Source organism: Cheilinus undulatus, linkage group 6 (genome assembly GCF_018320785.1).
Source record: "Cheilinus undulatus linkage group 6, ASM1832078v1, whole genome shotgun sequence".
NCBI classification, from domain to species: Eukaryota; Metazoa; Chordata; class Actinopteri; order Labriformes; family Labridae; genus Cheilinus; species Cheilinus undulatus.
The window spans coordinates 157,884-172,659 of record NC_054870.1 but is presented as its reverse complement, the minus strand read 5'-3'; the positions used below and the strand labels follow the sequence as shown (position 1 = coordinate 172,659).

General features: G+C 37.8%; 1 protein-coding gene across 1 annotated transcript in view; it reads right to left on the bottom strand.

Annotated features, from left to right (window-relative positions):
• Positions 1 to 14,776, bottom strand: part of rasgrp3 (RAS guanyl releasing protein 3 (calcium and DAG-regulated)) — a 123,647-nt gene that overhangs the window by 55,749 nt on the left and 53,122 nt on the right. Inside the window, exons 4-6 of the mRNA XM_041789572.1 lie at positions 12,004 to 12,066; positions 11,446 to 11,577; positions 5,092 to 5,239 (exon numbers count right to left, since the gene is read on the bottom strand). Of these exons, the coding sequence (XP_041645506.1) occupies positions 5,092 to 5,239; positions 11,446 to 11,577; positions 12,004 to 12,066 (343 nt within the window). The remainder of the gene's footprint in view (positions 1 to 5,091; positions 5,240 to 11,445; positions 11,578 to 12,003; positions 12,067 to 14,776) is intronic.

The window sequence follows — 14,776 nt, the reverse complement described above, 5'->3', positions numbered from 1 at the left end:
GGCGGTACTTTCAGGCGCAGCAGAGTCGTGACGTAAACAAACAGCTGCGAGAGCTGGTGCAGTTATGGAGGAAGAGATTAGCGTGGATGCTGCTAAAGCGCCAGTTTATCAGAACTTGACATTTTTTTGGTAAAAGAAGAACAAAGAACAGCAGTGAGTTGTTTTCTTTTCAAAAACCACAAAAGTTGAGTACTGACATGTCTACAGTCGCCATGGTTACCGTTATTCCTCAGTAGCTGCGCACGCGCAGCTCGATAGCAGCTACTCACGTGTTTGTTGCTCTGATTGGCCCGTAGAGATGTGACAGACAGAACGTTCATCCAATCACACTCCGAGTTTTTTTCAAAGCCTCTGCCTTTTCTCAGATGTTTCCTACTGAAGCTTTGTGAAACAGATTCATCAGGTCAGGTGTTTCTGAGGTCCTCAGACCAGGGCTTTCCTGCATGTTAAACCACCTACAGCTCTCAAAGCTCTGACATCATGAAAACATATTTTCTGACCAACATTGCATTAAGAGGATGCCATTTTTAACTGAAATTGTGGTATTACGCCCATGTGGTGGCGCTGTTTCAACAGCAGTACACCTTGAGTTGCTGCCAAAACTGTCAAAGAGGAAGAAAAGGTCTGTGGGATTCTAAATTTCAGAGATTTTCTTCTCTACGGATGGACAGAGCTCCACTGCTGTGTTTGTGAGCTAAAGACAGCAGCTTTTAAAACCCAGGGTATGATGTTACGATCCAGACTGCAGGGACTCTGCAGGGCTGTCCTCCTCCCTGAGTCACGCTTGCGCCTGGCTGCATACCAAACCAGACCAGATGGCACCATCCTTGTATAAACCTGGAGAAGCTCCTGTGAGGCAGATGATGACATCATCATCATTTGGGGTCGAGTGGCCGAAGGAGCTAAGGACTTCACTGGTGTCTTTAGGTGGGCACCCCCCTTCATTGGAGTTTCGTTGAGGAGGCCCACACACCTCCAGAGGGCTCAACAGCATCATCCTCAGGTGTGGACCCCCTCCACCCCAGCCCCTTCCAGTGCTAGCATGCTGTTATTTTGGAGCCCAGGTGTTGTCTCCTCCTGATCCACAGCCACTGACCGGCCCTCTCTGCAGCTCTGGACAGGGCTTTGCTGGCTTGACGATGGGCCGGCCTCGGATTCCTTTGACCTTGAGAAGCCTTGTGGTTGACTGGCCCACAGATCCTCTGCAGCCAACTTCAGCTGGACAAACTGGCTTTCCAGCCCCGTAGTTCTGCATCAGCTCAGCCTCTAGTAGGCCTCGCCCACAGCGACCTGGCAAAGGGGACCAGAGCACAGGGTCAGGTCTGAGGTTGGTGGTGGCGATTTCCATTGGGAAGCAGAGTCTCTGCTCAAGGTCGGCTAACCCTCTGATGTTGGTGCGTGGCCGTTGGTTGGCTTCTCCCCTTCGTGGACAAAATGTCCTGAGGAAGTAGAATGGGAGGACAGAGGAGGGGGGGCACTGACAAACCTCCGTCTACTTCCGGCGCAGCTGCCAGACACAATCAGGTGTATTGGCCTTGAGTCAGGCTTCTCTTGCTGCCAACCAAGATGTGACAGAGGGGTCTTCTCCATACTACTGGCTGAGATTCTGAGGAGATGGTAGGACCTCATAAATGGCACCGATGATGAAGCTGGTCTCAAAGAGCTTCCATGTCCCATAACTCCTTCCAAGAGATCTTTCATTCTCAGCGTCTTCCCAACGTATCCACTGTCCTTTCCTTCCTTGTGTGCCTTGCGGCCCGACCTTGCCGGTGCACCTCCTCAACCACGAGACCCTGTTGCTGAACTGGAGTTGCTTTGTACCAGAGTGGTTTGCTCTCACCAAGTCCAAGGCCTCCTCTCCCATTTTGCACATGGCCAGTGATGTCCTGGTGCTCGGGGGCTGATTTGGCCCCGGTGTAGCTGCAGCTGGAGTCCACTTTCTCCCGGTCACCAGGGAGTGAGCCATTTCAGCTACACATGGGGATCTGTCAGCATCATCTCCAGTCTAACTTTGGTGGTCCTCTACTTGTCAGAGTTTGTCAACTTCTGAGATTGGTACCCCGTAGATGGTCGGGGGTCACATCAGTCAAGGTTGGAGACCAAACTGAAGGCACCATAGCTTCAGCATGCCAGGGAGCTGGGTCTTGTCGATACACTCAAGGTCTCTGGTGGTGTCCTGAGCTGCTCCTTTTGGTCCTTATCCCTCAGGGTTATCCCTCACTGATTTCTAATGTACAGACCGCTACAACAGAGTCCAGCCAAGGTAACGCAGTAGAAGTTAACTCTACATTTAACGTTACTCCCACCCCAGATAAACATCATCTGATCCCGCCAAAATGTGCTTCAACGTAACGTTAACGTTAAATTATATTGACGTAACTGATGTTGGTTCCACTTGAATGAAAAAAATGTTGACGTTGTCGGTAGAACGCCGCTGTGGACAGCGTTTATGTTACTCCGCGCTGACTGTGTCGGGTGATTATTGTGTTCACAGAGTTGAAGAACTTACCCAAACCTCGCTCTCTTTTGGGGAAAAACCAAACAGGAAGAGGATGAGAGGGGGAGAAAAAGAAAGAATCGTGGTGAGTGAGAAGTCAAGTGCTGCCCGCAGTCCCACCCAGGACAGGATTATCCTCGTACCATACACACTGATGTTAAACAAACAATACTGGCCTCTGATCCACTTTAAACTATGTAATGACCACAGAGCTTTTCTGTGGCAATGATAATGGAACTTATTTGTGACCAAAGCTGGTAAAAACTCCTCCAAGTCATCCGAGGTCATTTTTGAGTTTTTTACACATTATGAAAGCGTAGATTCCAAGCTTTCAAACGGTCTATCACACACCTTAATCTGATCATGTTTCACAAAGATATGCTCATTTGAATGTTAACTTCTAGTTCCTGTTTGTTCAGAAAAAACCAGGCTCAAAGTTTCAGGACTTCTCCTACCTTCAGGCAGGCCAGGTGATGGGCGTGAACAACAGAGCCACATTTACATAAAGTCCACCCAAACCAAGCTTCTGGATCAGACTGGTGACGCTCATCAAAATATTCCCACAGGAAATCCACCATCATCAAACTTTCACTGTCGAGTGATCCTGAAGTTGTCCCAAGTCTGTTGATAATTCTTGCTGCTTCTTCATCGTCTCTTCTACTTTTCTTCGCTGCAGGGTTCATCTTGAGTCTTGTTGTTAAAGGTGATATCTAGAAACAGCTGTAGTTACGACGGGGGTGGCGTTTGAGCCATGCGGTGTTTGTTATTGTCCATCTCAATGGGCGAAACTGGGAACAATGGCAGACTGAGCGGCCAATTATCACCCAGCAGTTTCGCTTTCCCCTCCCCTCAATCTCCCCGCAGAAACTACTTAAAGAGGGCATTTTTAAACACAAAATTAATGCTTTTAAATATCACATTTGTGTTACTTTTTTCATCGAATGAATAGTTTAAATGTCGGACTTGCATAAAATGAGAAAAAACTAAAAATGATCATTTTGAAGAAAACGACTTTGTAGCCATTTTTCTCAACCACCGGAATGTCGACTTGCAGGAACTTTATCTGGCTTCGGTCACATATAGCCTAAATTTAACAACATACCAACTATAAGAGTAATAGTATCACTGTATAACCTAGATTTTACTTTTACTCTGTGCTGTTTGTATTTGAGTTCTCACTATTTAGTATTTGAATTATTTAAATGAACTGGAGCCTGCCAGGTACAAAAATAAAAAGCTAAATGATGAGAGAAGTACAGCCTTCAACACACACACACACACACACACACACACACACCACATAAATAGAGATATCTGATGGTGTACAGGCCTGCAGTAGCCCATGACATTCATGTAGTTTCAGTGAGTGTTCGTGGATGCTGACTGGCTGCCCTCTAACTTTTACAGTGCTTAACAGATTTATTAGACCACCTGACATTAAAACGAGACAACATCAATATTGTTGAAATCTTTCAAAAAAATGTCTAAAACTAAAAACGTTTTACCATTTTGAACAGGAATGAGGAATTTCAAACCGAATTCACCCAAATTTGAGCCGGCTCACTGGGCTCCTCTGAGAAGTCAGAAATGAATAAAGCATAACATTCAAGCACTAAAACTCATTTTCTGTTCAGGAATGACAGTAAATAACTAGAATCTGACACATTCATCAGAAATATTCATGTGCTTTACTATTTTTCACTTTTTTTGTAAATCAGTAAATTGTGAAATTCATGGATAACAATAATAATTCTTTTTTAGCATTAAAAATATCACAATAACACAGTTTTCTGCTGGCATTGAAATCAGAGATGACCATGTAGGTCACATGACCAGTTTGTACGTTCAGGCCCAGGTAGTATTGTATTATCAGTCAGTCTGTGCTGATTATGGACCTGAAATCAAACACCTATTAAATAAAGAGTTAAAAAGATTTCTGATTGAAATAAAAGTTTCTAAAGAATAAAAACTGTTAAATTGTTATCAGGAGGTCAGACCAGGAAACCACAGAAACCAGCATCAGTGCATCTCTGTAGCTCACAGAGGACCATGCCGTTTCAGGAGAAAACATTTTAGTAGATTTAGTCTCTTAAAGTGCTCCAGTTTAATGTTTGAACCATTTTTCTCCTGGGGAGATGAAGACTCTTCTCAGTGACCGCCTGTAAAAAACTCCCCATGAAAGCTGCAGGATCTCTGCAGAGAGTTCTGGAGGCCATGGCGCTCTAGCCTACCTCCAGAGCAGCAGAAAGGTTTTTGTTCAGTCATTCTTTTCCACATGTCTGCCTCTCTATCAATGATTATTTCTACTCTTTTAGCATTTCTATGGCTTGACAAGGATATTTAAAATCATGGAGGAACACAGGAGAGAACCTGCAGGCCTCGTACTGCTGGGCCTGTTCTCATTAAAATATCATCTGATCTTGTGGGCTGGGTTTAACTGTACCACGGGCCGGATTTGGCCCCCCAGACCTTGAGTTTGACACCCCTGGACTAACAGCTGAAAATAAGCTCTGTTAACTGACAGTTTACAGCACAAACTGCAGCATTAACCATGTCAAAGAGTCAGGCTGAGGTGAAGGATCAAACAGACGTACCGAGATCCTCCGGATGGACTTGAACTCCAGGAAGGTGAGATGTTCAGCCAGCTCCATGGGCTCCAGGTGGTCGAACAGCAGCGAGGCTTTCCCTTTCTTAGCCTGCTTCTTCCTCTGGGTCAGCTTACGCATCCAGTCGTACGATGGACTACAAGGACAGCAGGTCAAAGGGGAGAGCCACCATCAGACCAGGAGACCCACAACAGCACAGAAACCACACTAAGGGTGCAAAACCAGATCAACAAAACAATGTCCACAATAATCTCCATCTAGACTTCTCTGTCTAAATCCTGATCCACCAGTAAATCTGCCTCCTGTTGACTCCCCTCTATAGGATCCACCAGACCCCTCTACCCACAGGTTTAACTGGTCTATGGGACATCCACCAGACCCCTCTACCCACAGGTTTAACTGGTCTATGGGACATCCACCACACCCCTCTACCCACAGGTTTAACTGGTCTATGGGACATCCACCACACCCCTCTACCCACAGGTTTAACTGGTCTATGGGACATCCACCAGTCCCCTCTACCCACAGGTTTAACTGGTCTATGGGACATCCACCACACCCCTCTACCCACAGGTTTAACTGGTCTATGGGACATCCACCACACCCCTCTACCCACAGGTTTAACTGGTCTATGGGACATCCACCAGTCCCCTCTACCCACAGGTTTAACTGGTCTATGGGACATCCACCAGTCCCCTCTACCCACAGGTTTAACTGGTCTATGGGACATCCACCAGTCCCCTCTACCCACAGGTTTAACTGGTCTATGGGACATCCACCAGACCCCTCTACCCACAGGTTTAACTGGTCTATGGGACATCCACCAGTCCCCTCTACCCACAGGTTTAACTGGTCTATGGGACATCCACCAGTCCCCTCTACCCACAGGTTTAACTGGTCTATTGGACATCCACCAGTCCTTTCACATTCACTTACATACTGTCAGATCTCAGCTCCACTATACCATCACTATAGAATATTATTATAGAGTACCATGATTGATCACTATAGGATATTATTATAGAGTACCATGATTGATCACTATAGGATATTATTATAGAGTACCATGATTGATCACTATAGGATATTATTATAGAGTACCGAAATTGATCACTATAGGATATTATTATAGAGTACCATTATTGATCACTATAGGATATTATTATAGAGTACCGAAATTGATCACTATAGGATATTATTATAGAGTACCGAAATTGATCACTATAGGATATTATTATAGAGTAACATTATTGATCACTAAAGGATATTATTATAGAGTACCATTATTGATCACTATAGGATATTATTATAGAGTACCATTATTGATCACTATAGGATATTATTATAGAGTACCATGATTGATCACTATAGGATATTATTATAGAGTACCGAAATTGATCACTATAGGATATTATTATAGAGTACCATTATTGATCACTATAGGATATTATTATAGAGTACCATGATTGATCACTATAGGATATTATTATAGAGTACCATGATTGATCACTATAGGATATTATTATAGAGTACCGAAATTGATCACTATAGGATATTATTATAGAGTACCATTATTGATCACTATAGGATATTATTATAGAGTACCATGATTGATCACTATAGGATATTATTATAGAGTACCATGATTGATCACTATAGGATATTATTATAGAGTACCGAAATTGATCACTATAGGATATTATTATAGAGTAACATTATTGATCACTAAAGGATATTATTATAGAGTACCATTATTGATCACTATAGGATATTATTATAGAGTAACATTATTGATCACTATAGGATATTATTATAGAGTAACATTATTGATCACTATAGGATATTATTATAGAGTACCATGATTGATCACTATAGGATATTATTATAGAGTAACATTATTGATCACTATAGGATATTATTATAGAGTACCATGATTGATCACTATAGGATATTATTATAGAGTACCATTATTGATCACTATAGGATATTATTATAGAGTACCATGATTGATCACTATAGGATATTATTATAGAGTACCATGATTGATCACTATAGGATATTATTATAGAGTAACATTATTGATCACTATAGGATATTATTATAGAGTAACATTATTGATCACTATAGGATATTATTATAGAGTACCATTATTGATCACTATAGGATATTATTATAGAGTACCATGATTGATCACTATAGGATATTATTATAGAGTACCATGATTGATCACTATAGGATATTATTATAGAGTAACATTATTGATCACTATAGGATATTATTATAGAGTAACATTATTGATCACTATAGGATATTATTATAGAGTACTATTATTGATCACTATAGGATATTATTATAGAGTACCATTATTGATCACTATAGGATATTATTATAGAGTACCTTTATTGATCACTATAGGATATTATTATAGAGTAACATTATTGATCACTATAGGATATTATTATAGAGTAACATTATTGATCACTATAGGATATTATTATAGAGTATTGTGATTGATTACTATAGGATATTATTATAGAGTATTGTGATTGATCACTATAGGATATTATTATAGAGTACCAAAATTGATCACTATAGGATATTATTATAGAGTACCATGATTGATCACTATAGGATATTATTATAGAGTATTGTGATTGATTACTATAGGATATTATTATAGAGTACCATGATTGATCACTATAGGATATTATTATAGAGTATTGTGATTGATCACTATAGGATATTATTATAGAGTATTGTGATTGATCACTATAGGATATTATTATAGAGTAACATTATTGATCACTATAGGATATTATTATAGAGTATTGTGATTGATCACTATAGGATATTATTATAGAGTAACATTATTGATCACTATAGGATATTATTATAGAGTACCATGATTGATCACTATAGGATATTATTATAGAGTATTGTGATTGATCACTATAGGATATTATTATAGAGTAACATTATTGATCACTATAGGATATTATTATAGAGTATTGTGATTGATCACTATAGGATATTATTATAGAGTACCATTATTGATCACTATAGGATATTATTATAGAGTACCATGATTGATCACTATAGGATATTATTATAGAGTATTGTGATTGATCACTATAGGATATTATTATAGAGTAACATTATTGATCACTATAGGATATTATTATAGAGTATTGTGATTGATCACTATAGGATATTATTATAGAGTAACATTATTGATCACTATAGGATATTATTATAGAGTATTGTGATTGATCACTATAGGATATTATTATAGAGTAACATTATTGATCACTATAGGATATTATTATAGAGTATTGTGATTGATCACTATAGGATATTATTATAGAGTAACATTATTGATCACTATAGGATATTATTATAGAGTACCAAAATTGATCACTATAGGATATTATTATAGAGTATTGTGATTGATCACTATAGGATATTATTATAGAGTATTGTGATTGATCACTATAGGATATTATTATAGAGTACCATGATTGATCACTATAGGATATTATTATAGAGTATTGTGATTGATCACTATAGGATATTATTATAGAGTAACATTATTGATCACTATAGGATATTATTATAGAGTACCATGATTGATCACTATAGGATATTATTATAGAGTACCATGATTGATCACTATAGGATATTATTATAGAGTATTGTGATTGATCACTATAGGATATTATTATAGAGTAACATTATTGATCACTATAGGATATTATTATAGAGTATTGTGATTGATCACTATAGGATATTATTATAGAGTATTGTGATTGATCACTATAGGATATTATTATAGAGTACCATGATTGATCACTATAGGATATTATTATAGAGTACCATGATTGATCACTATAGGATATTATTATAGAGTATTGTGATTGATCACTATAGGATATTATTATAGAGTAACATTATTGATCACTATAGGATATTATTATAGAGTATTGTGATTGATCACTATAGGATATTATTATAGAGTAACATGATTGATCACTATAGGATATTATTATAGAGTACCATGATTGATCACTATAGGATATTATTATAGAGTATTGTGATTGATCACTATAGGATATTATTATAGAGTAACATTATTGATCACTATAGGATATTATTATAGAGTACCATGATTGATCACTATAGGATATTATTATAGAGTACCATGATTGATCACTATAGGATATTATTATAGAGTATTGTGATTGATCACTATAGGATATTATTATAGAGTACCATGATTGATCACTATAGGATATTATTATAGAGTATTGTGATTGATCACTATAGGATATTATTATAGAGTACCATTATTGATCACTATAGGATATTATTATAGAGTATTGTGATTGATCACTATAGGATATTATTATAGAGTACCATGATTGATCACTATAGGATATTATTATAGAGTATTGTGATTGATCACTATAGGATATTATTATAGAGTATCATGATTGATCACTATAGGATATTATTATAGAGTACCATGATTGATCACTATAGGATATTATTATAGAGTATTGTGATTGATCACTATAGGATATTATTATAGAGTACCATTATTGATCACTATAGGATATTATTATAGAGTATTGTGATTGATCACTATAGGATATTGTTATAGAGTATCATGATTGATCACTATAGGATATTGTTATAGAATATCATGATTGATCAGTATAGGATATTGTTATAGAATATCATGATTGATCAGTATAGGATATTATTATAGAGTATTGTGATTGATCACTATAGGATATTATTATAGAGTACCATGATTGATCACTATAGGATATTATTATAGAGTATCATGATTGATCACTATAGGATATTATTATAGAGTATCATGATTGATCACTATAGGATATTGTTATAGAATATCATGATTGATCAGTATAGGATATTATTATAGAGTATTGTGATTGATCACTATAGGATATTATTATAGAGTATTGTGATTGATCACTATAGGATATTATTATAGAGTACCATGATTGATCACTATAGGATATTATTATAGAGTATTGTGATTGATCACTATAGGATATTATTATAGAGTACCATGATTGATCACTATAGGATATTATTATAGAGTATTGTGATTGATCACTATAGGATATTATTATAGAGTACCATTATTGATCACTATAGGATATTATTATAGAGTATTGTGATTGATCACTATAGGATATTATTATAGAGTACCATGATTGATCACTATAGGATATTATTATAGAGTATTGTGATTGATCACTATAGGATATTATTATAGAGTATCATGATTGATCACTATAGGATATTATTATAGAGTACCATGATTGATCACTATAGGATATTATTATAGAGTATTGTGATTGATCACTATAGGATATTATTATAGAGTACCATTATTGATCACTATAGGATATTATTATAGAGTATTGTGATTGATCACTATAGGATATTGTTATAGAGTATCATGATTGATCACTATAGGATATTGTTATAGAATATCATGATTGATCAGTATAGGATATTGTTATAGAATATCATGATTGATCAGTATAGGATATTATTATAGAGTATTGTGATTGATCACTATAGGATATTATTATAGAGTATCATGATTGATCACTATAGGATATTATTATAGAGTATCATGATTGATCACTATAGGATATTATTATAGAGTATCATGATTGATCACTATAGGATATTGTTATAGAATATCATGATTGATCAGTATAGGATATTATTATAGAGTATTGTGATTGATCACTATAGGATATTATTATAGAGTATTGTGATTGATCACTATAGGATATTATTATAGAGTACCATGATTGATCACTATAGGATATTATTATAGAGTATTGTGATTGATCACTATAGGATATTATTATAGAGTATCATGATTGATCACTCTAGGATATTGTTATAGAATATCATGATTGATCAGTATAGGATATTGTTATAGAATATCATGATTGATCAGTATAGGATATTGTTATAGAATATCATGATTGATCAGTATAGGATATTGTTATAGAATATCATGATTGATCAGTATAGGATATTGTTATAGAATATCATGATTGATCAGTATAGGATATTGTTAAGGCTATTTATTTGTGTTTTATTCCTCAGCATGGACTCTGAGCTGTCCCAGAGGTGCCTGTCCTGCTTCATGCATTGACTCTTCATAGATTCAGGTTATTTTATGGACACCTAAATGTAGATGCATGTTAACGTTACACCAGAACGGTGTTGGCATGCTTTAATGTATATTATAAGTTCCTACGCAGTGTCCATATGATCTGGTCTTACATTGTGGAGATGTCCAGGAACTTGAAATGCTCTTCACAACCCAGCTGACCAGTCATGTCTCTGAACTCTTCTGTAATCTGGATCAGACCCAAGTCCAAGTTGAACTCTGCAGGGAATGTGACTATCCAGTACCTGTGAACATGACGACATGGTGAAGGTGGATCCATAGCACTTTCCATTAAACTACAGACTGACCCTTTAAAACTAGTGAATTCGTGACTCATGTCTCTGTATCCTGGTGTTGTGGTGCAGGACGTTAATGCTACTGTTGTATAGTTCTGATGTTGTGAACCCACTCTGCAGCAGTGTTTGACTTCAAACTTAGGGTTAGTGACGGGATTAAACCTGAGTTTAGGATTAACACCAATTCAAACCTGAATTTAAAAATAAAACACAGGAAGGAGCACTGTGAGGACGAAAACTTCCTGTTCCTCCATCTGTATGGTGATTAGATGTTGAAGTGTGAAGAGGAGTTGTAGATAAATCAGCTGATTCAGGCAGAAATAAATGTGATGAGGTGAAACTAGACTGAAATAATGAGCTCAGGTGTCATCTTACCTCATTAAATAACAAATCTTCTGCCTGGTTCTCTGACAGTTGTCCTCTTTGCAGTCTCGGTACGTGGAGAAAGTTAAGGACTTTCCCATGATTTGACAAAGTCACATTTTAATGCACAATACAGAAGAATGGTAGGAATATTACATTTTTATTCAGAGCATGAAGCTAGCTACAGAGGAAGACTGGGTTCTCTCTGTGGCTAAGGGTTAAAGCAGAAGTCTGATTATGATCTGAGTTTATCAGAAGGCCTCGATATAGCAATAACAATCACTGATATTCTGGATGTTGATCTCAGACCATTTTTGCATCGTCTTCAATATGACCCGCACAACCAGAAATGACTGTGGTCACAACTGCAAATAAGCGCTCCATTAGTGAAAATACTGCAAATATGTTTACTCAAGAATATATGTGACATAATCTGCCCATTATGCCATCATGCAGTGACATGGTGGACAATTTTAACTATATTGTGGGTCACATCATTGACAATATTGCTCCAATAAATAGAAAAAGGTACTAAAGAGGAAAACAAAGGCTCCTTGGAGAGATGGGGAAAGCGTGAGGAAGTTAAAACAATCTTGTAGAATGGCTGAATGTAAATGGCAGAAAACAAACTTCAGGTAAATTATGAAATTTATTAACATGTACTTGCAGCCTACAGTAAAGAAATGAAACTGTAGAGACAGCAGCACAGTAAAAAATTATAAATGAAAACAAAAATAATTCCCGGTACCTGTTCTCTACAGTTGATCCCACCAGATCCACTCCTGCGTAGTGTAATGAGTTCACCGCTTAATTCAAAGAAAACATTTCTATCATCAGATGGAACACCTTACAGTTACACAACAGAAACTCCAACCGTCCTTACTCATCATTCTGCACACTTTTAAACCTGTTACCATGAGGGATCCTCAGAGAGTCATACGCAATCTCAAATTTCTACCGGCTCTCTGAACCCCATCCTCACAACACCATTCAAATGAGTCTCACTGTTTGTTACAAGATATCTACATAATAATAATCTACAAATACATTTACAAGAGCACAAACACTGGCATAGTTATGAGGTTATCTTTAACCGTTACTCAAATGAAGGTGGAAATTAACTCGATAAAAGTAAAGGTGGATTACTGATACCTGTAACCCCTAAACTACACCTGGATCAATACCACTGATCCTGCTGTGACTTAGAGTCTGATCTACACCTGGATCAATACCACTGATCCTGCTGTAACTAAGAGTCTGATCTACACCTGGATCAATACCACTGATCCTGCTGTGACTTAAAGTCTGATCTACACCTGGATCAATACCACTGATCCTGCTGTAACTTAAAGTCTGATCTACACCTGGATCAATACCACTGATCCTGCTGTGACTTAGAGTCTGATCTACACCTGGATCAATACCACTGATCCTGCTGTAACTAAGAGTCTGATCTACACCTGGATCAATACCACTGATCCTGCTGTGACTTAGAGTCTGATCTACACCTGGATCAATACCACTGATCCTGCTGTGACTTAAAGTCTGATCTACACCTGGATCAATACCACTGATCCTGCTGTGACTTAGAGTCTGATCTACACCTGGATCAATACCACTGATCCTGCTGTGACTTAGAGTCTGATCTACACCTGGATCAATACCACTGATCCTGCTGTGACTTAAAGTCTGATCTACACCTGGATCAATACCACTGATCCTGCTGTAACTAAGAGTCTGATCTACACCTGGATCAATACCACTGATCCTGCTGTGACTTAAAGTCTGATCTACACCTGGATCAATACCACTGATCCTGCTGTGACTTAGAGTCTGATCTACACCTGGATCAATACCACTGATCCTGCTGTGACTTAGAGTCTGATCTACACCTGGATCAATACCACTGATCCTGCTGTGACTTAGAGTCTGATCTACACCTGGATCAATACCACTGATCCTGCTGTGACATAAAGTCTGATCTACACCTGGATCAATACCACTGATCCTGCTGTGACTTAGAGTCTGATCTACACCTGGATCAATACCACTGATCCTGCTGTAACTTAAAGTCTGATCTACACCTGGATCAATACCACTGATCCTGCTGTAACTTAAAGTCTGATCTACACCTGGATCAATACCACTGATCCTGCTGTAACTTAAAGTCTGATCTACACCTGGATCAATACCACTGATCCTGCTGTGACTTAGAGTCTGATCTACACCTGGATCAATACCACTGATCCTGCTGTGACTTAGAGTCTGATCTACACCTGGATCAATACCACTGATCCTGCTGTAACTTAAAGTCTGATCTACACCTGGATCAATACCACTGATCCTGCTGTAACTTAAAGTCTGATCTACACCTGGATCAATACCACTGATCCTGCTATGACTTAAAGTCTGATCTACACCTGGATCAATACCACTGATCCTGCTGTGACTTAGAGTCTGATCTACACCTGGATCAATACCACTGATCCTGCTGTAACTAAAAGTCTGATCTACACCTGGATCAATACCACTGATCCTGCTGTGACTTAAAGTCTGATCTACACCTGGATCAATACCACTGATCCTGCTGTAACTTAAAGTCTGATCTACACCTGGATCAATACCACTGATCCTGCTGTAACTAAAAGTCTGATCTACACCTGGATCAATACCACTGATCCTGCTGTAACTAAGAGTCTGATCTACACCTGGATCAATACCACTGATCCTGCTGTAACTAAAAGTCTGATCTACACCTGGATCAATACCACTGATCCTGCTGTAA